This window comes from Mchenga conophoros, linkage group LG22 (genome assembly GCF_057382185.1).
Source record: "Mchenga conophoros isolate Kocher_MC1m ecotype Shallow Benthic linkage group LG22, M_conophoros_male_GT1.1, whole genome shotgun sequence".
Lineage (NCBI taxonomy): Eukaryota > Metazoa > Chordata > Actinopteri > Cichliformes > Cichlidae > Mchenga > Mchenga conophoros.
Genome location: NC_140546.1, coordinates 2050102 through 2074509, shown reverse-complemented (window position 1 = coordinate 2074509; position 24408 = coordinate 2050102). Strand labels below are relative to the sequence as shown.

Genomic DNA, 24408 nt, shown 5'->3' with positions numbered 1-24408 from the left:
GTAGGTCCAGCAGCACCGTCATCATCCTCGCCATCACCCAGGACTCGGCTCCTCTCTGCACGATGCCGTGCAGAAGCCTGCAGGGACACTTTATGTTTGCTCTGGTCCTGTTTGAGGTGAAACATCAGGAGTATGCAGATGTGCTGCAGCCGCCGGTGCACCTGAAACGGTGCTGACACACATTGAAGTCCCTCTGCAGCAGCTCTTCCTGATGTTACACGCAGACGTCGCTGAACCGCGGCCACAGGCTTCAACTCAGGCAGCAGCTTAATAGAGGAGTGTGCAGTAAGTAGCACCGTACTCTGCATTAAACAGCTCTGTGTGTGGAAAAGTAAAACGTCATTTTATCGTTCACTATAAACACTTTACTGCTCCACAAACACAAATGCATTGATAGGTTCAGTCTGCTGCAGATGTTTGTCCTGGTTCAAACATCATTAACGTGTAGAAACTGCTTCTCATCATGTCATCGTTTCTTCGTCTTCATTTCTCAAGAAAGCAGCGACCTGTAACAAACACCATTTTTAAAAAGCTGACAAAGTTTGTACGTGCATCCGTCTTCATCACCTTTAGCAGACACACAGCTGCACAGCTGGCAGAGTACATGTAGCTTAATGAAGAGCTCGGACATCATTTGGTTTACCGGTGATCTTATTCACTCACTGCTCACAGCTGATGAGCAGAGGTGAAGGCAGGAAACAGATTCAGCATCGTCACAGATGCTGCACCGACTCGCCCGTCAGACTCCACCCTGTTCCAGCTGAGTTCAGGCCTCCAGGTGTTAAATCTCATTTTAGCTGCTTCCTGTCACGGTTTGAGGAACGAAAGAGGAAGAGAAAATCTCAAAATTCCTTCTATATAAATTATGAGGAGCCGATGATGTTGGGCAGAGATCAGAGTCCACCAACGACTATTCTAATGTATCGTCTGCAGCACGGACTGAGGTCTCGCCCTCCATCATCTACCCTACAGTTGGGGACGCCTGCAGTCTTACGCCTTTTTCAGTTCACAGAGCACCTGCAGACGGTCCAAACTCACAGACCATCCGGGACTCTCTCCAATGTTCTGGAGCTTCACTGGGAGGCTGACAGTTGTGGTCCACCTGAAGCTGGACCATCTTCTACGTTAGCCTGTCCACATGGCGTTAGCCTCTGAGGACAGCGAGCAGGTTTCAGCCAGAGTCAGGAGACGCCCGGCCGACTTTAATCCTTTAATGTTTGCTGGTTACTGTTTGCTGATGCAGATGAGAAAAGGTCACAAAGAGCTAAATCGTCAGCAGATGTCAGCCGATGGTTTCAAGATTGCATTTTGGCAAAAGAATTTCCTGGTTTCTCTCCTCTCGGCCTGTTTAGCAGCATTCGTGTAAGAACAGCAGAGGGGTTTGAACTCCATCTGCCCTGTGACTGTACCAGTCCCAGGCACGTTCTCAGCCTTATGTCCACAGTAATAATTACACCTGCAAATGAAATCCCATCTGGAGCCGAGCTTTTTCTTTCTCCGGGATGTGATCAGCTGTGTGTGGTGATGGAGGGAAATCTGATGGACTTACATGAATACATAGAAACTACAGAAGAGCTTCATCCTGTGACGAGTGTAACGACTCCTGCTCTGATATCCAGTTTTATTATGAATGTCCTCACCTTGTGTCAAAGACGATCAGTTAGAGTCGTTTAGTGATTAGCGTCTCATTTGTAACATAACCCAGGACAGACGGATAAAGCCTGAGCGCTCACAGTAATGCTGTCTGATGTAAGGACTTCCTGTTTGTGTTACAGACCAACGTTATGTGCCGAATCAGATTTGACCCCCAGCCTGTCGGATGATGCTCGGCGTGTTTGAGGATGTGTTTTACGGATCGTCTCACTGCGCACGAACACATCGCGGAGAGCCCAGAACAAACAGCAGCCACGAGCTAAGCAAACATCATTAACCCGACACTGAGCGTCTGACTCGGACGCCTCTGGCTTCGTGTGTCAGTCCCGGCAGGTCCATGTGGTTCGACTTAATCTCAGAGCACAAATATGGCTTCATATGAGCTCCAGCCTGCGGCTTTCTAAAATGTGGAGGAGCTCACGTTCTTTCTGAGGTCAGTCTTTTCTGTCGGGCTAGGTAAACATCTCGCTCCACAGTCCCACCCCGTACTTCACATTCACAGTGAAGCCACTCGTTTGAATCCAAACAGGATGTTTCATGTTAATGTTTGTTATGGGAATAATTCAGTTACAGCGTCTGGAGCTCTGTCACGTTTCTGTTTGTGTAAACTTTCCTCAGATTTGTCAAAGATGACACAAAAGATTTGTTTTCTTTAAAATATACACGCGACCACACGCCTGAGGCGCTGACCCATCACCAACCAGCTGATAACAGCTCCCATCTTTGAGGGTAATCATGTCTCTGGAAGTCATGCCCCTTCCTTCCCTCTGATTCTCGTCTTTAAAAGTATTTAACGTCATTGAGTCAGAACCATGAAACAGCTGTTTCTGAACCCTCAGCGTTTCACTGTTTGCTCCCATGTTGATGTGCTGGAGTCAGATGACGGCGCGCTGAGCGGCCGGGTAACCCGGTCTCAGGTAGAACGTTGCTTCCATAACCTCATCAGTCTGCATCTGCACGCACAGAGGGGCCTGTTTCTGCTCCGGGCTGTGAACATCTTACTTTCACACGCTAACACGGCGTCTGTGGGATGTGGTTTCAGGAGCCGGTCTCAGGTAGACAAACTCGGCTTCATTCCTTCATCACAGCGAGTCTCTGTGCCGCCGTGCCTGCAGCCTGATCCAAAGGTGCAGCAAACAGGACCTCTGCTGACTGAAGGGGATGAACTGAGGCTGAGTAAATGTTGAAAAGGAAACAGCCTGATGACTAATATTTACTTCATCTGTTGCACGAATGGTGAAGCCCTGCAGACAACATTAAACAGCCTGTGAGGAGGAAACAGCTCCATGCAGTCAAAGCTAAAAAGATCTTTGGGCTCAAAAAGAGCTTTGTTGTTGTTGTTTCAAGAATATTTGATTCTTTTCAGCCTGGAGTTTTTCCCATTTATGCGTGTTGTGTGAAACGAGGTCGTGTGAAGCTGCTGTGCCCTGATCCAGAGCCCCACAGAGTCACGTGAGGTAATAATAACATTATAACAATGTAGTGAGCGTTAGCATACTTTAGCACATGTGTGTGTCTGTGGGTTCATCCATACAGGTTATTGGTGCAGCATGCTAACATTAGCATATAAACCCACTCTGTTGTCCTCGTATCGTCACACCTGGCTTCAAATAAAGACGTTGAGACAGATGCAGAGTCCAGAATCACAGCGGGTGGAGTCACAGCGGGTGGAGTCACAGCGGGTGGAGTCACAGCAGGTATTCCCACCTTATTTGCAGACGTATCATTCCTTTAACATCCAGAGTCATCAGTATATCAAACAGTCGGCGGTGCTGGGAGCTGCGTTCGTCGGCCTCATTCATTGTGACAGCTGACAAACACGAAGGGTCCAGTTAATACTTGACTTTGTCTCTCAGTAATTTCCTGTAAAATCTCAGATGGCATCATGACAGCAGTGTTGCACTTAACTTAAATCAAAATATAAAAGTTTACAAGTAAAAACCTGTAGGTGGGACGTGAATCAGCTGTTTTGGACCCGTGTTCTGTGGACAGATTAACACAAGGCGGTTTGTTTGTGTGTATTTACTCGGTTCCCCCGTTGTGTGGTTTGGAGGGTCGACCCAGTGGAACTAAATCTAAGCTCCAGCTTTGCAGCTGCAACTCCTGAATCTGCTTCCTGCTCCGAGGCACGTTGACTGGCGGCCAACTGGCTCTCCGTCCTGCCTGGACAGTTTCATAAACATGGATTTATGATGTGATAAATTCTTCTGCTCAGCACGGCGCTCTGTTTGCTCCGGCTGACCGGGAGTCCCCAGGTAAGGCTCTGAGACAGCACCTTGTGCTCTGTGCTAAGATCAAATATTTACATCCAGCAGGAAGAACATTTAATGGTTTTCAATCATGTTATAGAAACAGTGTATTATGATGCTGCCAAATATGCTGACGGGGAAAAATTCAGGCTGCGAAGGTAAAAGTAACTCAGATAATCAGCGTTACAGCCGAGGCATGCAGACGGACACGTCTGACCATGCAGCGTGTCAGACTGTGGAGCAGGTGGGACAAAACCACACCAGCTGCTGCTCCTGGTGGCTAACATCTGGAAACTGGTCGAGTTTGGAGAAAATGTTGCCTGAGCTGATGAGTCCGTTTGAAGCAGCCCTGCTGTGTGTCAGGCTGATGGTGTGGAGACCCACTCTGCATCATCAGCACCGACTGAGCATTGTTTAAACACCACAGCCATCACTGTAATCAGACTCCACAGTCACCACATCCCAGTCCACAGTGGGTCTAAACAGATGCTCTGACAGTGACCTCAGTGAAGACATCACTACAAATACACACAGGGCTGGTTAGTGGGAGTGGACCCAGCCGGGGAATCACAGGTGCAGCAGAGGGAACCAGGAATTACAGAGAAATCCATGCCTGTGATGAAGAAACGCAAACTTCCACGTCTTCAGCTTTCTTGTATATTTATAATAAAAATAAAGCAACGAGCCTCCAGCTGGAGAGGCCAGTTTGATTTTCACAGACTCAGAAACTCAGACAGATTCACTTGAAGCTGCAGAGCATGAAACAGAAAGAGCTGAGCTGTTGTGTGTGCCGGGAGAAAAAAGCAGAGTTATGTTAAACTAAAGAGAAACACACAGAAGTCAGCAGGACGCTGGGTCACATTAGCATATTTCCCTCACAGCTGTAAAAGCCATCGGTGCAACCTAAACATCTGGCTGAGCTAAAGCTCCCTGCACCTCCACAGGAAACACGGCTGTTAACGGCTCCTCTGAGCCCATCAGAGCCCACTGCTGCCTGGAAACCACAGCACAGCTGAGACTGTGGAGGAGCAGGTAAAGCAGAAACAGGTGGAAAAATACATTTACTACTTCTGTTTCAAACCCTACATGTTTAAAACGATGCTGGCGAGCACATTTGAGGCCAGATGAGAGATTCCCATCGACGCTGATCAAAGCTGAGCGGCGGGAATCCAGCGATGGCCGCACAGGCCTCGGTTATTTAAAGTGCAGCAGGGAAACGTGCGAGTCATTAAAGAGCCCGCACACACAGCACGTACATGTTAACACTTAATCCTGCCACAGTTAGTTTACCCCGAAGAACCAGTCGGTCCACAAACACAAACTAGTCCCACACGGGCGCAGACTCCACCAGCCTCATCACAGCATCAGTTTGACTGAAAGGACTCTGACATTCATGCTGCTGCATCTACTGCAGTCCTGACACACGACTAAGTCCCAGTCTCATTCATATCAACTACGAATGTGGGGATGTGCATACCTGCACACAGTGGATCTGTCACCAGCACAAACTCATGCAGTCGTAGGTGCAGAGATCGGTGCAGTGAGGCCGTCCTGAGTGGAAGAAGCACTGGGACTGCTGGGATTGCTTTGCTCCCAACATGCACCAGGTAAAAGTTATTCAGCTAAAGGTTCCCGTGAGCTTTGTCACTGACCAGCGAGTCACCAGGTCTGAGACAGGGTTTAGTTTTAGCTTCAGTTTGCATCCAATCAGAAGTGCAGAGAGCAGATTATATACAGATGTGCTGTGAATATATCCACAGGAGTGGAGGCGTGCTGTGACAGGGACTCTGTGTCCGTAGCAGAGCTGTGCTGTGTGCGTACGGCTGGAATATGAGGAGGAAAACACTCAGACTGGGAAGTTGAAGCACACGGTTCATCTCGTCAGTTCTGTTTAGTATTGAAATTAAAGTTAACAGATTTATCATTCACTGTTGTTGACGTGTTTAATGTGCAGGTTGGCTCCAACAGTAAAACCCACAGAGGAAGCTGATGTCACAGATTCATATTCCCAGTATTCCCAGTTTGTCTCATCTGTCTCTACTTTAGGACAAATGCTTGCCAGCTTCTCCCAGAACCCCTGATTCACTGTGACTTTCACTCTGAGTCATCGTGTAGCAGCTGCTCGTTTCCATCATGACGCCGTATTTCAGGCTGGAATAAACGTCTCCATCCCGTGGGCCCGGCTCCGGGCTAAACTCGACCCATCCCGCTACGATTCCGCTCTTTTCATCTGCTCGTATTAAACGCTCCAATCAGCAGCAGCGCCTCACGCATCGCCACCAGAATTGGGAGGACGTTCCCAGAGGACGAGCGTGCGGCTCTGCAGATTACCGTCAAATAAAATCCTCGTCTCCTTTTTTATTTTTCCACTGCAGCTCGAACTGCCAGAGCTGCTCCTTCCTCCTACTTCATCATCATCAGAAAACCAAACCACATCTGGATTTACGTCCACTGTGGGTGAAAATTAGATCGAGTTACGTCCACACTGATTAAACCGAGCGATCAAAACAACGACAGAGTTTCCAGCGCTGGCCCAGGCTTCAGATTACCCAGAAAACAACAACAGCTGGATGATTTCATAGTGTCGTCACTGCTGGCAGGAAACAGAAGCTGTGAAATCATCGATGGCGTTTGCCCACATGGATGCACGCACGTGCCGGCGTGACCATCAGCTACAAACATCGAGGTCCACGCCGGCCGTAGTAAAACCTGGACTCAAAGCTTTACAACACAAATGTTTGGAGCATCAGGTGATCGCAGAGAGAGAACAGGCACCTCTGTGGATCCACCGGGGTCAGCTGATAATTGAGCAGGTGTATTAGTGGGAGTGACACGTGATAACTTACTGGGGAACGGGGAGCACTGATCCTGTCAAGGGGAAGGATGCTCGGCGTGAATCCGTCCAGGGTCTGAGAGTCCAGGGAGTCCAGGAGGGCAGGCTCGTGCAGAACTGAAGGTCAGGTTCAGACACGAGCCACGACGAGGGACGAAAAAGGCAACGAGGGACCAGGTGAGCGAAACAGGTAACATAGTGGATTCTGAGCCCAGGCCAAGGTAACCTGCAGACAACAAGGTCAGCACAGGAGAGGCAAGACATCGAGATAACGACACGGCGCACAAACGCTACCATCAGAAAGCAGCAGGCAGTCTGGTGAGGAGAGGCTGCTGCAGCTGCTCCTTAAATACTGGCTCTGATTGTGAGCTGATGGAGCACAGGTGTGCCCGGCACCCCGACGGGAGGAGAGCCACGCCCACCTGGGAAACACTCAGAGATCCTAGTGGTTCTATAAAGGTTTAGGCAACAAAACACTTTGTGAGGTTCAGAGAAACATGATGACTGAACCATGACACGATGCAGGAAGCATCAAAAGACTCCCCACGTACCCTAAACCATTATTATTTCAATCTGATGGTGTTTTATGTGGACTGGTTGGTGTTTGGTCGATGCTGATGCTTCTGCACACTTTTCCAGGTCTGGTCTGGATTACTGTGCAGTTACGTTCAGCCTCCTGCAGACGGATGATTTTGTTCTGCGAGGCAGGCAAAGAGAAAATACGACTTTCCTCTTTAAAGCCGCAGGACCAGATTAGCACCGATTTACACGCGTCAGCTGCCAGACACTCGCTGCCTTGTTTCCACTGCACCTCTCTTTCCTCCCCTCCTTTAAATCGCAGCCAGAGACCGTGAGCTCGGCTCGTCTTTGGCGTCTCTGGCAGGTGAGACACCTGCTGCGACGGGCAGAACGCCGGGCCTCGGGCCGTCAGCACCACGGGGTCGATGTCATCTCGTGACGCCGTGTGCACGTCCTTGAGGTTTGCAGGAGTCCCTCATAAAACAAACTGCCGTGTGTTTTCATTCCCTCCTCGCTTCGTTCCTCTCGCTGACCTTCATATTATTGCTCGCTGGAAACACTCGCGATGGACTCGGAAACTCGGGACACCGAACTGTCGTCTTGTGTCTGGTAGCCTGATGAGTTTTTCATCTGAAGCCTCGGAGATGGACGAAGACGTCACTCGCGCCGACACTAAAACGCGTCTGTCCGTATGCAGGCGCTTCCCTCTCAGACGTTTGGAGAAGAAAGCAGCTGTGCTGGTATAAAGAGTCGTACTTTGTGCCCGCGGCTCTGATAGTTGTTTATTTGCGTTGTGGACGTGGTGCTAAAGCTTCGGCTCTTCACAGAGCTCTGCCCCAAATGTCAGAAACAAAACTAAACAGCTGTTTAACAGCAGCGCGCACACAGAGCTCTGCGACATCACCAGCAGCTTTCACTGAGCCTCAGTCCTGCAGAAATGTCTTTAAAATGTGGTTATAAACATGACTGGTGTTTGGTTCATGGCTGGATGCTTCCACGTGCTGATCGGGAGCTCGATTCTTTGCTTTTACGCTCGGTCACGTCCACTGACCGAGCGTGGCTCAGGATTGGATGATGTTTTGTGAAGACTTCCGTCTGGACGGCCGGCCCAAAGTCGACCTCACACAGCAGAGTTCCACCAAAACAGATTCTCCTTCAGCTGTGTACGACTACCGCGTCACACAACTGTCTCCCACACAAACACTGCTAACAAACAGGCGGCCGGCTGCTGACGTCACCCCGAGCCAGTAAATTCTCCTTTTACTCCTTTAATTGCTGTTTGTTTTTTAACAGGCTGGTAATTACGAGTATTATCTGTTTACAGCCAGTCAGGAAACGTCTTAAAGAATAAAGAATTAGTTTGTCCTGATTATCCTGTAACAGGGAGCCGTATATGCGAACACTGCATGTGGACGATTTTCCATTATAAACACAGCGTCTCACTGAACGAGCAAATAAACATCCACGCTGGGACTGCGTGCCAGATAAGCCTGAAGCATCAGCACGCTGAAGTGCTCAGCATCTATTCAGTCTGCACGAAACGGCCGTCATGAGGAAACCACAAACACGACCCAGGTATTAGATCTGAATTTAGAGGGAAGCTTAAAAATATTTCATCTTTATGTCTTCAGATTCTTCCATCTGTAGTTTTTCACATTAACGGACCATCAAACTGACACATTTTGAGTTTTGATCTCTGAAACTGAGGCGAAACTAAACATCACAGCAGGTCATGTGACTGAGTGATGACCCCATGCTGCTGCAGTCTTTGTCTCCTATGACAGGTGACTTTAAGTGTTTGATTGTTTTTGTAATCTAAGCAGGTGAGGCGGCCCCGCCTTTCACTACACGTGTATTCATGCCTGAGGGAGCGCCACCTCACTGCTCCGTGTCTGCGCTGTGACTCAGTCTGCTACAGGCAGGTCGTCTCTTCAGGTTGAGCTTCCTCACCTGCACAGGTAAAGCCTCCGTCAGTGTTCTTCTTTCATGAAGTGTCAGTCTGCAGCACTCTGGTGCCCTCTGCTGGATGGACAGACTTTTCTCCTGTCTGTTCCTCAACCTGCTTTCTTTTCTCCCTGACTTATGAAATTAAATGTGAACAATTAATTTTTTAAAAAAAATCCAGTGTGAGCAGTGAGAAAAATAAAAGTCCCCTTTGAGTCTGTGATGTGAAAGGTCAGTGAGTGAGGGGTCAGTGAGTCTTCCGGCTTCCTCGGAGCTCGCGGCTCTGAACCTTCAGCCGTCTGATTCTGATTCATTTCCTGCTAACATGAAGGCAGCGACCAATCAGCAGGAGCCTGTGAAATATTTACACATTCATGATTTTATTCCCTTTACATAAAAAAGGACAGTTTACATTTTCATATGTGCAGCTTCAGCGAGCTCACAATCTGGTTTGTACAAGAACAGGCTGCAGAGCAGACGGTGGCTCTTAAAGCGGGTCAAAGGTCGGAGTTTTGAATAAAACTACGTCTGAACCACATTTAGAATGCAAACATCATTCTTGTGATGAACAGACACAAACCAGAACATTTCCTGAGGATTTATCTAAATGCGTGATGTCATAATGTCAGCTGATCAACAAGCACCCCAAAGGTTCAGTAACAGCTTTCAGTGCGTTTTCAGATTACAGAAACCAGGAAGTGAAACATGAGCCGACTGTGTGTGAAAGAACCAACGAGCAGCTGACAAATCTCGTTTTTCTGCTCCATCTGTGTTTTAAAACTCAAACCACCATTAAAAGGAAAAGTTTACCTTCATATCCTCCACGTTCCTCTCTGCACACATGAAGAGTAACATCAGTATGAAAGGAAAACACCATGAAGTGAAACGACATTAACACAGGAGGAGGTTTTCCCACATGTTCACTGTAAGAAAGGCTGCAGATCCTACATTTCCCATAATGCTGAGCAAACGTGACCCTGATGGGTGAAACTTGGGCGCTTTAAACTTTTTAAACGATTGAAAATTTCGTACATACTCAAAAACAAGTCACAGCGTCAGCTCAGCGGGCCGGAGCTATTCTGTACATTTGGGGGTTGCTTTCATCCGCCAGGTCTCTTGCCCCGCCCTCTGTGCTCGTGGTAAACACAAGCATATGTGCACTAATGGACAATCGTCCTATGATCCAGGAGCTCAAATGGAAAATTTCAGCAGTTTTTTTCTCCTTGTGGCTCTGGATGATGTCACAAAGAAAGCATCCCTAATATGGTCATCTCAGCCACAGAAGCCCCACCCAAAATTCAAAAGAAAGGTTAAAGGGGAGTGGCCAAAGCAGCTTTTTATTTTTCCACACAGAGGATAAACTGGCCCCGTATCAGATAAAGAAGGATTATTATGAACTGTGGATCATGCAAAGCTGCTCTGTTAGAGTCTAAACTTAAAAAAAAAAAAAAAAAAGACAGGAAGTGAGCAGAACAGGCCAAGATTTTTCACAATAAAACAAACTGTATGAAGTTTTCTACACGTTAATTCTGTACAATAATAAAGATCAAAAATCTGCATATATATCCATAAATATTTTAGATCAGGAGATAATCCCGAGTTCAAACGACCAGCACAGAGTCACGCCGGACCGTCCGACAAATACAAAATATTTTTCTTTGTTTTTTTACTTTTTGTTGTGAAAAAACAAAAATTAGAAAAAGTAAAAAGGTGACAAGATATCTACACTCATATTTACAACTATTAAATAACCGCTCCAAAACAAGCATAAAAAACAAAACATTGATAAAGGCGACGGCTGACGCACGACGCAGAAACGATTTCACTGCTGTACCACAGAAAATCCAGAGAAGTACCAAACGAGCTGCTTTTGTTTCACTCTCAGTGGAATTTCATTGGTTTGGCTTTTTGCTGGCGATATTTTAGATGCCACACCTCGCGCCGTACGGACGGCGTCACATCTTTGCGGCTCCTGCTTCATGCAGCAGCTGCCGGACTGACAGCTGAGAGGCGCTGCAGCTCCTCTGGGCTTCTGTATCTCATAATTACGACTCACTAAAACGTGAAAAACACGCTGGCGCCGGTTAACGTCTCAGCGCTGTGCTCGGTGTCTCTGAAGGATGAACGTTACACTTGATCCTGTAAATGAGCTGAATTTATTCTGTAAAGTTTATTTCTGACGTTTACTCGGATCTTTCAGAGCATTAGAACAGACTTCCTGTTTGTACGTGAAAGAAGAAGCTCAGCTCGTCCTCTGTCTGAATTATGAGGTACAGAAGGCGGAGCTTAGGTGACAGATGTGTGGCTGTGGGCGTTTCATGGAGCAGCTTCTCCACGCTGCGTTCTCGCTGTTAAACATTAAAACGCAGCATGCACGCCGCTGTCGTTCTTACAAACATGCTGGCGTTTGTGGGACGTCCTCAAGTTCAATTTGTTTTCTTGAATTTTCACCTTTTGGGAAACGGCAGGAAACTCGACTTGTGTGCGGAGAGGAGCTTCCTGTTTGCTGGAGGAGGAACCGTTACCTGGTGCAGGGACAGTGAGGTTATACTTCAAGTCTTTCTCCAACCTTTAACCTCCGACCTTCAGACTCCTTCTGATTGGCTGATTAAGTATTCAGCTGTCCGTCGGCGGGCGGGTAAAGGCTGCCTCTGAGACGGAGAGGAAGAGGAGGGGTGGTGCTGGTGGCGTCCTCGGAGTGAGGTGTGGTTGCTGTGGTGATGGTTGGAGCTGCCGTGGGAGGAGGGGGGAGGCGGGGGTGGGTCTCGAAGCGAGGGGGGGACGGCGGACGACTTGATGGGGACGATCCGAGTGTCCATGACCTCGCAGTCGACCTGCATCATCATCTCGTAGCCTTGAGATGAGTTATAGAGGCTCTCTGAGGAAGAGGAGGGAGATGGAGGAAGAGCGGCTGGTTAATGATAATAACAGTAACCATCATCATCATCATCATCAGGACAGCTGTATCAATAAGGAGAAGAACAGCAGCTGAGCCAATGACAGCCTTTTATCTTCACCATGAGGGCGCGGCGCTCGCTGGGCCGCCGTGACCGAGTCAGCTGTGCACGGCGGCGCTCGCCGAGTGATTCACAGCTGCACTGCAGCCTGTCGCGCCACAGCGTGCACACTCACCGTTTACAGACATGGCCGGCATCACCAGGGACATCTTGGGCCGGCTGGTTTTGTTGTGGCTGATGGCTGGAAGCAGGAGGTGATCCTGCAGGAAGACACGCCGTTTAACACGCACAGCTGTGAGAGCCTGCTGTGTGTGTGTGTGCGCGTGTGTGTGTGTGCGTGCGTCATACCCGTCTGAACGAGACCACGTAGAACGTGTCCTCTCTGCGGTCGATGGCGTCCAGGAAGTCGCTGTAGGTGACCTCAGGACCAGGAAGCACCTGCAGCTGACTGCAGCAGGGAGAGACTCATCAGGCTGGACAGTAACCAACATTAATGCAACAACACAGCAAAAGTGTTTCTCAGCTAACATGAGCTCACGTTATAATAAAAGTTGTTTTTTTTTAAACAATCAGCACAAATATTTTATAACTGAGTTTCAGCAGCACAGAAACATTCAGCGATTTAAGCTTTGGATGTTTTTAAAGACTCTTTAAACGATGGTCATGTATGTCACTTCCTGTCTGACTTGCTGAGGCTGACTGCTGCACCATCAGCAGGTCTGCGCTCGGCGATGAAGAGCGCGTCGTACCTTTCTATGGAGCGGTGAGTCTGGATCGGCAGATATCTGGAGAAGTTGGTTTTCCTCTGCTGAGCTTTCTGCTGCAGAACGAGACACAAGTGACACAAAACACAGATCCCAGTGAGCTGAAGACCAACTACTGTTCTCCATTAAAGGATTAAAACTCTGGGAGATGAAGACGACTCCTCACCTGGGCGACTTTGGCCTTCTTGGCCATCTTCGGCTTTCCGGACTTCTTGCGATCGATCTGGTGTCGATGGACCCATCCTCTCAGCTCGTCCGCCAGCCTGCAAGATTCAGAGGAAGCAAAGAAACAGAAGCAGGAAGGTTTAAATACAGCTGCAGCTCCTCACATCAGCGCGAGCCACAGCGCGAGCCACAGCGCCAGCCACAGCGCCAGCGTGGAGATCCTAACACAGTCAGACTCACCTGAGAGACTCGGAGCGGTTGAACTGCCGGCAGTCAGAGGAGGTGAAGTAACGGTCGATGTCCTGCAGAACCAGGTCCTTCACATCACTGAACACGTCGCTCAGGTTTCTGCACACACACACGCACACGCACGCACACGCACGCACACACACACACACGCACACGCACGCACACACACACACACGCACACGCACGCACACGCACACACGCACACACACGCACACACACGCACGCACACACACACACGTTTGTTTCAGTGTGGAGAAACGGTCTGATGCAGGCGGGCTTCTGTTAAACGTGTCTGTCAGCTGATAACTGTGACAGCGTGGACACTTTCACACACACCCACTGGTGTATCAGTGGGTGTGTGTGTGTGTTGGTGCTGCTGTGGCTGGGTGTTTGACCCCTGACCTCTCTGTGTGATAAAGCTCCGCCTCTGCTGAAGCGCTCTGTATTCAGAGCTGCTCCTGTGGTGTGATGGCAGCACAAACACTCAAAGCCGACAGTCGCAGTGATGTCACAAAACGCCGACATCAGCTTCCTCTCACCTGAACTGATACGGCTCTGCGGCGTATTTCGCCTCCGCTCTCTTCCATCGCTCGTCTCCTCCGTCCTCCTCCGTCTCCGTCTTGTCCTCCACCTTGTTGGTAAGCGGCGGCGGCGCCTGCTGGTGCTGTTCGATCTCCAGCAGCCGCCGTCCTGTAAACGACACCACGTCTTCGTGCAGACCCGTCGCCAGCTTCCTGTCTGTGATGCTGTGATGCAGAACAGAACGTGCTGATCAAAAGCGGCGCCGACATCTGCGGCGGCAAATATTTTCACGACGAGTCGCAAACGATACCTGACGGGTCCGAAGCTGAAGGTCATGAAGAGGAGGACGACCATGACGCACACGGCTCTCTTGTTACTCGCTGATTCGGCGCCCTGAAATGACACGAACACGATGAGAGAATGACCCTGAACGCTGACGCAGCAGGTCCATCTGACTCTGTTCTTATTCGTCTGACTCCTCCCCTTTTGTCTCAGTTACTTCCTGTTGGTGGTTTTGGCTCCCTCAGCAGATCATTCAGTGTCGTTACGCAGAGACGCTGCGTCTCACAGAACGTTCCTCACTCAGCAGCAGGTTAAGCGACATTACGCTGAACGCCACGCTTGGCGCTCTGATGCTGCTGTCACACATCAGATCCTTATCACAAGGCTGAGGAATGGCGTGAAGCTGAAGAGCTGAGAGGGAAAACACGAACAACCAGAACGTCCAGCTCGCAGGACTCCACCAACCGGTGTGTCCGCTGCTGTCCTGCTGCTCCCGGCGTTTACAGTTTAACAGCAGGCAGAACGGTTCACGCGCGGTTTCCATCAAACCTTTCACTCGTGTGTTGTGATGTTTCTTGGAGTCTCACCTCCTTCCCTGCCAGTCTCTCCCTCAGTGCCTGGTTCTCCTTGCGGAGCCGTTCGTTCTCCTGCTGGGCCTCCCTCAGCTGAGCCTCCAGGTTCTGCAGGTACTCCTTCTTCTTCTTCCTCGACTGGCAGGCCGACTCGCGGTTCTTTATCATCCTCTGCTGCCGCTTCAGCACTTTCATCTGAGGAGGAGGAGGTGGTCAGTGAGGGAAACAGGAAGGAGGAAGTTAAAAAGAGAGGACAGGAAGAAGAGGAGGAGCTGTGTGAAAGTTGTGTGATGTAATCCGTTCACAGGCTCAGAGTGAGGAATTGTGGGTACTGGCTGTAACGTCAGTGCTGTACTCACATCGATGCCGTTCGAGCTGTTGCCGGGCAAAGTCGTGGTCGCCGGGACGATGGGTTTGCTGGTGGGCGGGGCCGTGGGGCTGGAGCAGTGCTGGGGGATGCTGGGAGAGACGGGCTCCATTTTGACGATGGCCGGCGTGGAGCCGAGGCAGACGGACGGAGAGATGACGACTGGAGGAGGAAGAGGAGAAGATGAAGACGAATCTGCTCAGAGCATCCTCGACACACGAGAACTGAACACATGACTGTTTAGGAAGGTTAAAGGTCGGACTCCAGCATCCCTCCGTCATCACTCATTCCCCGACTACATTATTAAATCAGCTGCACAAAGTGAAACGCCACGAAAAGCAAAGGCAGAAATAAATTAATATATTAACTTATAATAATAAATTAAATTATTTAGATGTGAAACATAAAAGTAGATATGTATAAAAGAAACGGTGATGGGAAAGGAAATAAACAGAAGGATTAGTAAAGGAAGAAACAGGATGTTGTTACCAGGTCTGGTCTGGTCCATGGAGGGGAGGCCCTGCAGTATGAGCGCCTTGGCCGGCGTGGCGGTCTGGGAGACGGGGAGGGTGGCGACGCACACGGGTCGGGGCTGGATGGGGGGTTTGGTGCTCAGGATGGTGTTGGCCTTTAACGTGGCCGAGCTCGGACTGAGAGAGACTGAAAGAGACAAAGAGGCGGCGTCAGAGGTTAAAACGGCGCCGTTTAACAGACGCTGCAGCGGCGCTCACAGGTCAGACTGGAACCTCGCGGCTCTTTGGTTAAACGACAGCGTAAGTGAAACCCGACGCTAAGGCTCAGCATGCAAACAGGACGGAGCGCGCACGCTGTAGTTAATCCAAAGTACACAAACAGGTTTGTTAGCGTGCGTCGTTTGCATGCTCGCACAGAACAACCGGTGTGGCTGCAGCTCTGCAGCGCTGCAGGCGTGCTGTCCACAACAGAGCAGGAAATGCTCCAAACTTTTAATGACAAACTTGATTTTAGAAGATAAACACAGCAGTTTGAGTTCAATCACTCAGAAACTTCTGGAAACATATTTCACTCAGTGATGTCCTCTCGCTGTCATGGTTACCCGACGCGTCTGACCCTGAGCAGGATTTAAACTCCTCCACATCCTGCTGGCAGAGCGCGCACACGCATACAGAGGTAAGCTAACGTGACACCAGCGTGTGCTTTCATACGGCCATCACTGCCAGGATTTATAATCCAAACCCTCTGATGTTCATTAGAGACACTTTAAGGTGAGCGGCGAGCCTCAGAGTGAGTCGCTGTGGTGATGATGATGATGATGATGATGATACACTCGCCTTTTCTCTGCCTTTAACCAGGATCAGGTTGCAGCAGATGAGACATTCATGTCTGTTGGGACTGACCTATTATGTTCAGGCTCCACCTCCACAGTCGCCCAGTAAACTGAGAGCTTTCCCTTCAGGCAGAGCCCAAACATGAAAGCTCGAGCGACCCGCCGACGCTCCGTTTTCCCCACAGTTCAGATAAAAGCTGCTTTGAGCTGCTGCCTTATTCACACCGGCTCTCTGAGCAGGCTTACACCTGGAAACAGCAGAGAGCCACTGAGGCAGAGCTCACACACCTGAACTCTTTCACCTCTCACACAAAGGGCCGGTGCTGTGCTCGCCGACTCGTCCACAGCTGCTTCACACTGAAGTGCAGCTCAGAGCCAAAGTTAACCAGCATGGGAACATCCTGTTTTTAGACCGACGTGTGCAGCGACGTGTGCAGCGGCCACGAACAAACAACACCAAGCAGAATACAATCTGCACACAGACATTCGCTCATTTTTGCAGCTCGTATGACGTCGCCTGCCTAAAAACAACTTTTATGTTTAAAGTGCAGTTATGCAAAACAAACTTATATTTCCCCGAGAGACCCGACCTCCCCTATAAACGTGTATCAGTGCACGCACGCACACACACACGCACGCACGCGCACACACGCACGCGCCACGCGCACACACGCACGCGCGCACGCGCACACACGCACGCGCGCACACACGCACACACGCACGCGCCACGCGCACACACGCACGCACGCACGCACGCGCGCACACACGCACGCACGCACACACGCACGCACACACGCACGCACACACACACACACACACACACACGCACACACGCACGCACGCACACACGCGCACACGCACGCACGCACACACACACGCACGCACGCACACACGCACGCACGCACACACACACACACGCACACACACACCTCTAACAGCCTCCCTGCAGCGACGCTTTCTGCCTGCTGGTTATTTGTCATTACTGAACATCAGGCTTGAATCAGCAGCTCGTCATCAGCCTGCAGGTTGATGAACTCTGAACGCGTGGCTGTTACATCACTCCATGGCCATCAGCTGATCACAGCTCATTAAACTGAGAACCCTGAATCAGACTTTGAGCTTCAGATTGTCCATCACTGTGTCAAAAGGCTAAAGTCTGACCTCGGCGTCACAGCAGCTAACCAGGCGCCTCGGAGACGTTCTTCTTGTTTTGTGTGATTCTTGGACAAAGGTTACATTTGATTACACGAAGCTGGAGAAGCAGGCCTGATGTTTCTGATGCTTCCTGACGTGGAGAATGACTCCCAGCCAGGGAAGCTGCTCATTAAGCTAACACTGGTCCTCTGTAGCCACACCTGGAAAACTTGCGCTCGTGCACCAATCACCAAAGCAACCAAACCACACCCAGCTTTCCCATTGGCTGCTTTCAGTGGATAAGCGGGCGAGCGGTCGTACCTGTAGCCTGCGTCTGTAGCCCGCCGATGACCGCCGGGATCGGCGTCGTCAGCGGCGTCTGGAGCTGCGTCTGTGTCACCGCAGCAATCTGGGTTTGTGTTGGGGGTGCTGTTGTTGCTACGGTAACCTCCATGGACCCTAGAGGAGGCGACAGCACGTCTCCGTACATGTAGGGAGGAGTCGGAGGATTTTCGCCTTTAACGGTGATCTGAGCAGGAGAGAGAAACGAGGACATCTTTTTAAACGCCATAACAAACCCGTCTGTGTTCATTAGCTTTCTATAATATACCCACTGACTGAGACACACCTGTGGGTCAGGTGGAGAGGCCGAGCACTCGGACTTGAGCGAGGACGGGGGCGAGGGAGGCTCTGCTTTCACCTGAAACACTGCACACGACAAACAGTGAAACCACAGGAAACGTACAAACGATCCAAAACCCGATGAAAAGAAACCCGACAGGGACTTACACATCTCCACCGGCAGCGGCTGCGTTATTGTCATTTCGTTTTTAATGGCCGGAGCGTCAGCTTCAAAGAAAACACACACAGGAAACAGCTCATTTACATCAAACTCACACTAAACGGTGGTGGTTTAAGGTCGCCACGGTCCGCTGACCGCCATGTACCTGTGAGAAGGTTGTCGTCAAGGTGTCGCCAGGGCGACGTAGGGTTGTCAGGATCGAGGGTGAGCACGAGGTCATTGTCGAACTGGCAGAACGAGAGAGAGAGAGAGAGAGAGAGAGAGCAAAGAAAGTAAACAATCAGACCCAGCAACTGTGTGTGTGTGCATGCGCCTGTTTAGATATCTTTGTGGGGACCAACAGCCCAAACGTGCCCGTCTTCACGAGTTTGCATGTTTGAGACTTAAAGTGTGGGGTTAGTGTCAGGGTCACAGTTGGGTTAGGCATTCATAGTTAACGGTTAGCAGATAGGGAACGCCTATGTCAATTAGATGTCCTCACTAAGATACCAAAACGAGAGTGTGTGTGTGTCTCATTATCACACCGCTGTCACCAAAGCAGCAAAGTGGGCGGAGCTGTGATCTGCAGCTACAACAACTCAGACAAAAACTTGAGTTTCTGTGAGGACGTAAATCTGCTGAAGCATGAAGCATCAGGAGCTGTGATGTGGAAACTCAATTCAGGTCAAAGGTCACAGGAAGCAGGTGATAAACATGAAGCAAACATTTCTCCTCATTGAGGGCCAAAGCAGCACGCCAAATATTTCCATCGTTATTTTAAGGTGGGACGTTTGCAGAAACTGTTTGCAATTCAGTAAACTTGTCGGTCACGTCCTGCAGATCACAGATAACAAAACACCAGGAAACATCCTGCTGAACCTGCAGCTTCAACCAGGAAGCAGCTCCGCAACACACGCCACGTCACCGCTGATCGTTAAAGTCATAACAATTATTAATCACCATCTGCAGCACTTTAAGCTCACAGCTAAACTAGCAAACACTGCATTCACAGCAGCTTGCTAACCAAAACAGTCATGTGTCAGTCTGTTTCAGAGACTTTTAATCTGAAGAACCAAAATCCAGAAAAACAAACTTTTACTTTGAAAGTTTTGTTTTTCTATTTAAAAAACAAACAAACAAACAAACAAAGCAAACAAAGATTCTGGTGCTAAAAAAAGCTTCTTCTGCTTTTCTTTGTCTTCCTGACTGTGCAGCTACGATGGCTGATGTAGATATTAAACATGTCTAGAAGTCTCAGCTGTTTCCCACTCTTGATGCAGCTGAAGCCACAAAGGGGAAATATTCCTTATATGGAGGTCTCGGCCACAGAAACCACGCCCCTGCTCTTCAAACCTGTTTGTGGGGCAAACTCAAACTGTTCATTTCAGACAGATTATGAACTGAGCAGCTGCAGTGAGGTCCAGTGGAAGTATAAGAAGGCTTATTTTAAACCATTACTCATGCAAAGCTGCTGTAGTTGAGCAAAATCAATTTATCTGTTAAAACTCAAATGATCCCTACTTCAGAAATTATTTGTCCGTTTATTCTTGTACATGTTGATCTCCTGCTATCCAGGATGTGTTTGTGGGTCATGTGATAGTGGAGTGACGAATCAGAGAAGCAGTGCAGCGACTCGAAAGACCCAATCAGGCAGCGATCGCTGGGCTCAGCGTCGTCATTTTCATAAATATCAGACAGTCAAATAATGAGCTCACAGCTCTGTGAGGCTACGCAAATGTGCCCAGCGAGTCACAGCAGGCCAGGTCCCAGAGGCAGAGCCCACACAGCCCTGCAGGCTCACAGCCGTCTTCACTGCTCAGTATCAGGCAGGTGGTTTTAATGTTGCGGCTGAACACTTTGGTTTTACATCATCTGACGGTGCTGATGATCTAGGATTAGCTGTAAGTGTAGCAGCAGAGCTACACACTGGATTTCATCACCGTGTGAAAGTGCTGGTCGCAGGGTGTCGGGTTCAATGTGAGGCGTGCACAGAAAGCAGAGCGTGAGCTTTGTGTGTCGAACGTACCGATGCGTCGTATTTCAAGCCTCGGCCGAAGTCCCCGTCCTCGCCCTCCTCCATGCTCTCACACTGGAACAGGCAGGCATCTGCAGGGGACACGAGTCCACATACATGAGAGAAAACAAAACCAGCTTCAACCACGCACACACCGCGATGGTGTCAACTCTGCTTCTCCCGTCATGCTTTCCTCACACCTCTGGAGTTTGAAGCCACATGCTGTCAGAGCAGCACTCAAAAAATCTGCATGTGACCTTTACTTTTTATGAATCCTCCAGATCTCTGCACAGGATTTGTGACAGAAGGACAGCAGCAGGTTTAAAGATGGAGGTGAGACCTGCTGTGATGGTTTGGAGATGGGAGGCGGAGCTGAAGTGTGAGCAGATGGACAGGACTAGAAATGAGTCCATCAGCTCAGCCGGAGACGGCGTAAAGTATTCGAGTATCCCAGAACTCGAGCTCAGAGACGCTACGATCACAGATTTTAAAATGATTTACTGACTAATACAGGATATTTTTGTGATTAAGAAAGATTAAATGTCCCGATAGCTGTTATCAACGAGGAAGCTGCAGAGTGCCCCCTTGTGGACAAACTATGCACCATTAACACACAGCAGGGCTGAATGGTGTTTCTCATGTCTCCTCTTACTGTTTTGTCATGTTTATAGATGCTGATACCATTTTATTTTCTAGAAGCTGATAAATACACACTGATCTGTGGATAATAATAGCAGAGTTTCTCTTACCAACAAAATAAAAAACCTAAACTTTTTACACACAGAAGTTTATATGTGATGACTCCGCCTCCTGTGCTGCTGTGTGCATACATACAGCATGCATGCACTTTGGTCAGAAATAGCTGTGTTTTACACGTTATTGTCCTTTATAAGCGTCTCTTGTTCTCAGGTGTATTCACTCTTCCTGCTGCTGCTGCTCTGACCCACTTCTCTCAGGGGGATCATTAAAGTTTCATCTAATCTCAGGTGAGATTAGATGAAACTGTATTTACCGCAGCGGCAGGGCGCTATAAATTCTTTGGTCTAACAACTACAATAAAACGGGTTGTAAACCTACTTCACTGTTTAACAGGCAGGTAAATCCTGGAAACGTGTTTTTTTATTTAAAAATGTTAACATAACAGAGAGAGCTACATCTACAGCACGGCTGTTCTATCTGACTGGTTATCCATGACATGTTATTCTAACAAAGGGAACAGCACACCCTCCACCACCTTTCTCGGGGTTATTGTGAAGCTGGAGATAAGAGAAGGCTGATGAGGTTTTTTAACAGTTTCCAGCAGATATCGCGATAACAGCGTGCGCTGATCACGACAGTCGTGACAGCCCCCTTCCTCCCCCTGACCGCGGCTCGAGCTTTGCCCTGAAACATGTCAACAGTACGCGGTTTAATGCGGGTTTTTAGCGGAAATGGGGGAACAACACGCAGAGGGCGACGTGTGCGGTTAAATTAAAGCAGCTCACGTTTCCAGCCAACGTGTTGAACACACCGGCGCGTCCGGGCGAGCAGGCTGAAGGAGGAAGTGCGTGCACAGGACAGCCCTGCAGTCGCGTGCGCTCTAACACAACCCAAAAATCATCATATACGAATATATTTGACCAGTTCTGTCGTGAACACAGATGTCACGGTGGGAACAATGAGCGCCGAAGACGCTCCGACGACCTCGCCTTCTCGATGCATCCACACCCCCGCTATCACGTCAGCCTCCTCTGAATGCTTCAGCCTCACCCTTAATGCTTCAAAATGCTGCCTCACCCCAGTCTTCGCTCGTCAGCAGGTTATCCGCGAAGAAGCGGCTGTCCAAGTCCGACAACAGATCCGTACCCATCGCCCCGCAGGCGGTGTGTTTGAAGAGCAGGAGGCTCGATAGCAGCTAGCTAAACAAACAGACAGATTACCGCCTCCAGCGTCCGCATCAAGATAGCTGGGCGGTGTGATGTAAAGATATCATTTATAATTCAAACTAATCAAATATATATTTGCTCTAAATTCCCTTATTTATGTCAACTTTCTGTATCCTCTTGAACTGTAGGTCCTTGCCTTTTACGTCGCATATGACAGCACAAGGAAACGCTTCTTTTGGGCAGAGCTACCGCCCACGTCTGCTAGAGAAGCCAATCACAGCACAGGGATGTGTGATTGACTAAATATTGGGCCAATAGGAGAATTCAGAGACTACTATTGGGTTGCCAGGGAGCCTATCGTTGAGAAGAACAAGTGAGGAAGGGCTTTAAAGGTGATTCGGTCCAATCAAATGGTCGTATTTTGATTGACATGTGTAGCAAGCCAGTGAACGCTAGGAATGTCAGGGTTTGACAGGCAAGGGGAGCCAATCACGGGTTAGAAGTAGAAAAACAGTTTTGGTGAACTCACGTGGATCCAGGCAGAGAGATATGATTTCTGCGTTATGTCCAGTTTGTGGACGAATTTAAGAAGAAGCCAGTGTGCACACATAAACAAAACAATCCGCGTGGTAGTAAACGATGCTAGCGGGGCTGGCATGGGGCTCTCATTTTTAGTTTTGGGGATGAAGCGTGGGAGTCGTTACATAACAGTGCAGCGTGAGTGGGGACAAAGCGAAAGCGGCAGCTTGCAGCCCCTCACGAGGGTTTTGTTTTTATTAATCACTGGGAGCACACCTGAGGATGGCGCAGGTGCTGCGCGCTGCAGGGGGAAGTTTTAATGAGGAACTCGGAGAGCTGCAGCTGCTTTCCGGTGTACTGCTGTGGCTTTTATGTGGAAGGTGGAGCACAGCGCCTCCTAGTGACGCACTCGGAGCGTTAATAAAAATAAATAAAAGTTTCCAGCTGTAAAATAAAATGGTGTGTGAGCAGACATGTCAGGTGATCACAGGTGTGCTGTGATCTGCTGCAGACAAACAGGAATTTCAAAAACATGTTTTTCTGTTCCTGGATTTTCCTGTAAGGGACTGTTTCAAGGTGAAAATGGGACTAAAACACAGAGACTTTCACAGGACCAAGGTCAGTGTGACAGCACAGACCAAACACATGCACCTGGTTTTGTTGTCGCACTAAACTAACCCAGCGGTCTAACCTGTGCTGTGCACTGAAGGTCTGTGGTGAGTGAGCTCATGTGGTTTTCTGAGAGCAAATGAACGTGTACGCTCTATTTCACAGCTCTGACTATTGAAACCTTTAAACGTGCAAATGACTGACAGTCACATCACTGTAATTTTGTTGATGAATGAAATCTGGTGCAGCAGAAACGATGTAACTATTATTATAATCAAAGAATCCTAAATTTAAGAGTCTGAAAACATGGTGGTAGATGCTTCCATAGTGGAACAAGGTTTCAAAACTCTACTTGGACTAAAATGATTCTACACATGCAGCTTATACGAGTATGTCCTGTTGATCACTGAGATTAAAGTTGGTAAGGTTATGATTCATAATAAGCACCTGGATGCAGAGTCACGTGACTTGGTTTTCTGTTTCACTTTGTTGAGTAGAAATCTTTGCGTTTCTTCAGTTAATTGCTGGAAAACCAGACTCAGTCAAAGAATCAGGACAGTGTCCAACCCCGAGATCTGTGACACCAACAGAAACAATCGTACATACGTGTGTCCACCTTTAGTGTCACACCAACACTGCACACTGTGTTTTCTTGTGGTTTAGATGCTATGTATAAAAAGAGCTCACACCAGAGACCTACATACGTGACCACAGAGTTCCTGTTGTCGGCCTTTGGTGAATCATAATGTCCATCCTGACATGAAGGTGAACATCATCTGCAGTCTTTTTGTCTTCATTCTTGGCTCTAATGTCACTAAAGGTAAGAACTTTGCACATTTACTGAAACCAAACAGTTTAATCTGCTCCTTGTTTCACTGTTTTCATGACGGTCTGTGTTAAACTGTGAGCTCTTGGTTTGTACTGGCGGACTCTATGTCCTCTCGCTGCATCGGGCAGGTAAATGATCAGAGTCTTGTTACGAATTCTGTGTTTGCAGGTTTCATCCATGAAGCCATTCAGGAGAATCAGCAGGTCATTCTGAGCTGCTGTCGCTCTGTAAGGGGCAAAGTGACGTGGAGCAGAGAGAGTGCTGGAAGGCGGGTC

General features: G+C 49.0%; 1 protein-coding gene across 2 annotated transcripts; it reads right to left on the bottom strand.

The window, feature by feature from the left end:
* Nucleotides 1–9556: 9556 nt before the first annotated feature.
* atf6b (activating transcription factor 6 beta) lies at nucleotides 9557–22427 on the bottom strand. Of its 2 annotated transcripts, none has more exons than XM_085262002.1 (17): nucleotides 22088–22427; nucleotides 20324–20403; nucleotides 18464–18545; nucleotides 18306–18365; nucleotides 18145–18224; nucleotides 17838–18045; nucleotides 15566–15736; nucleotides 15069–15238; nucleotides 14725–14904; nucleotides 14166–14248; nucleotides 13873–14079; nucleotides 13325–13432; nucleotides 13086–13182; nucleotides 12905–12972; nucleotides 12504–12603; nucleotides 12331–12415; nucleotides 9557–12076 (listed from the first exon to the last, which is right to left on the bottom strand). In XM_085262002.1, the coding sequence occupies exons 1-17, from the start codon at nucleotides 22158–22160 to the stop codon at nucleotides 11784–11786; spliced, it is 2145 nt and encodes a 714-aa protein (XP_085118128.1). In that variant the 5' UTR covers nucleotides 22161–22427; the 3' UTR covers nucleotides 9557–11783. The 2 variants fall into 2 exon arrangements, with proteins under 2 accessions (XP_085118128.1, XP_085118127.1); XM_085262001.1 differs by having other exon boundaries at nucleotides 12905–12975; nucleotides 22088–22426.
* Nucleotides 22428–24408: the final 1981 nt, after the last annotated feature.

Excerpts from the sequence above, each read along its gene's own strand:
- atf6b (XM_085262001.1), bottom strand. The coding sequence starts at position 22,160 with ATGGGTACGGATCTGTTGTCGGACTTGGACAGCCGCTTCTTCGCGGAT. Across the intron at positions 18,225-18,305 it reads GCCGCTGCCGGTGGAGATGT|TGTTTCAGGTGAAAGCAGAG; the intron begins GTAAGTCCCTGT and ends TGTCGTGTGCAG. Across the intron at positions 14,249-14,724 it reads AGAGACTGGCAGGGAAGGAG|GGCGCCGAATCAGCGAGTAA; the intron begins GTGAGACTCCAA and ends GTGTCATTTCAG.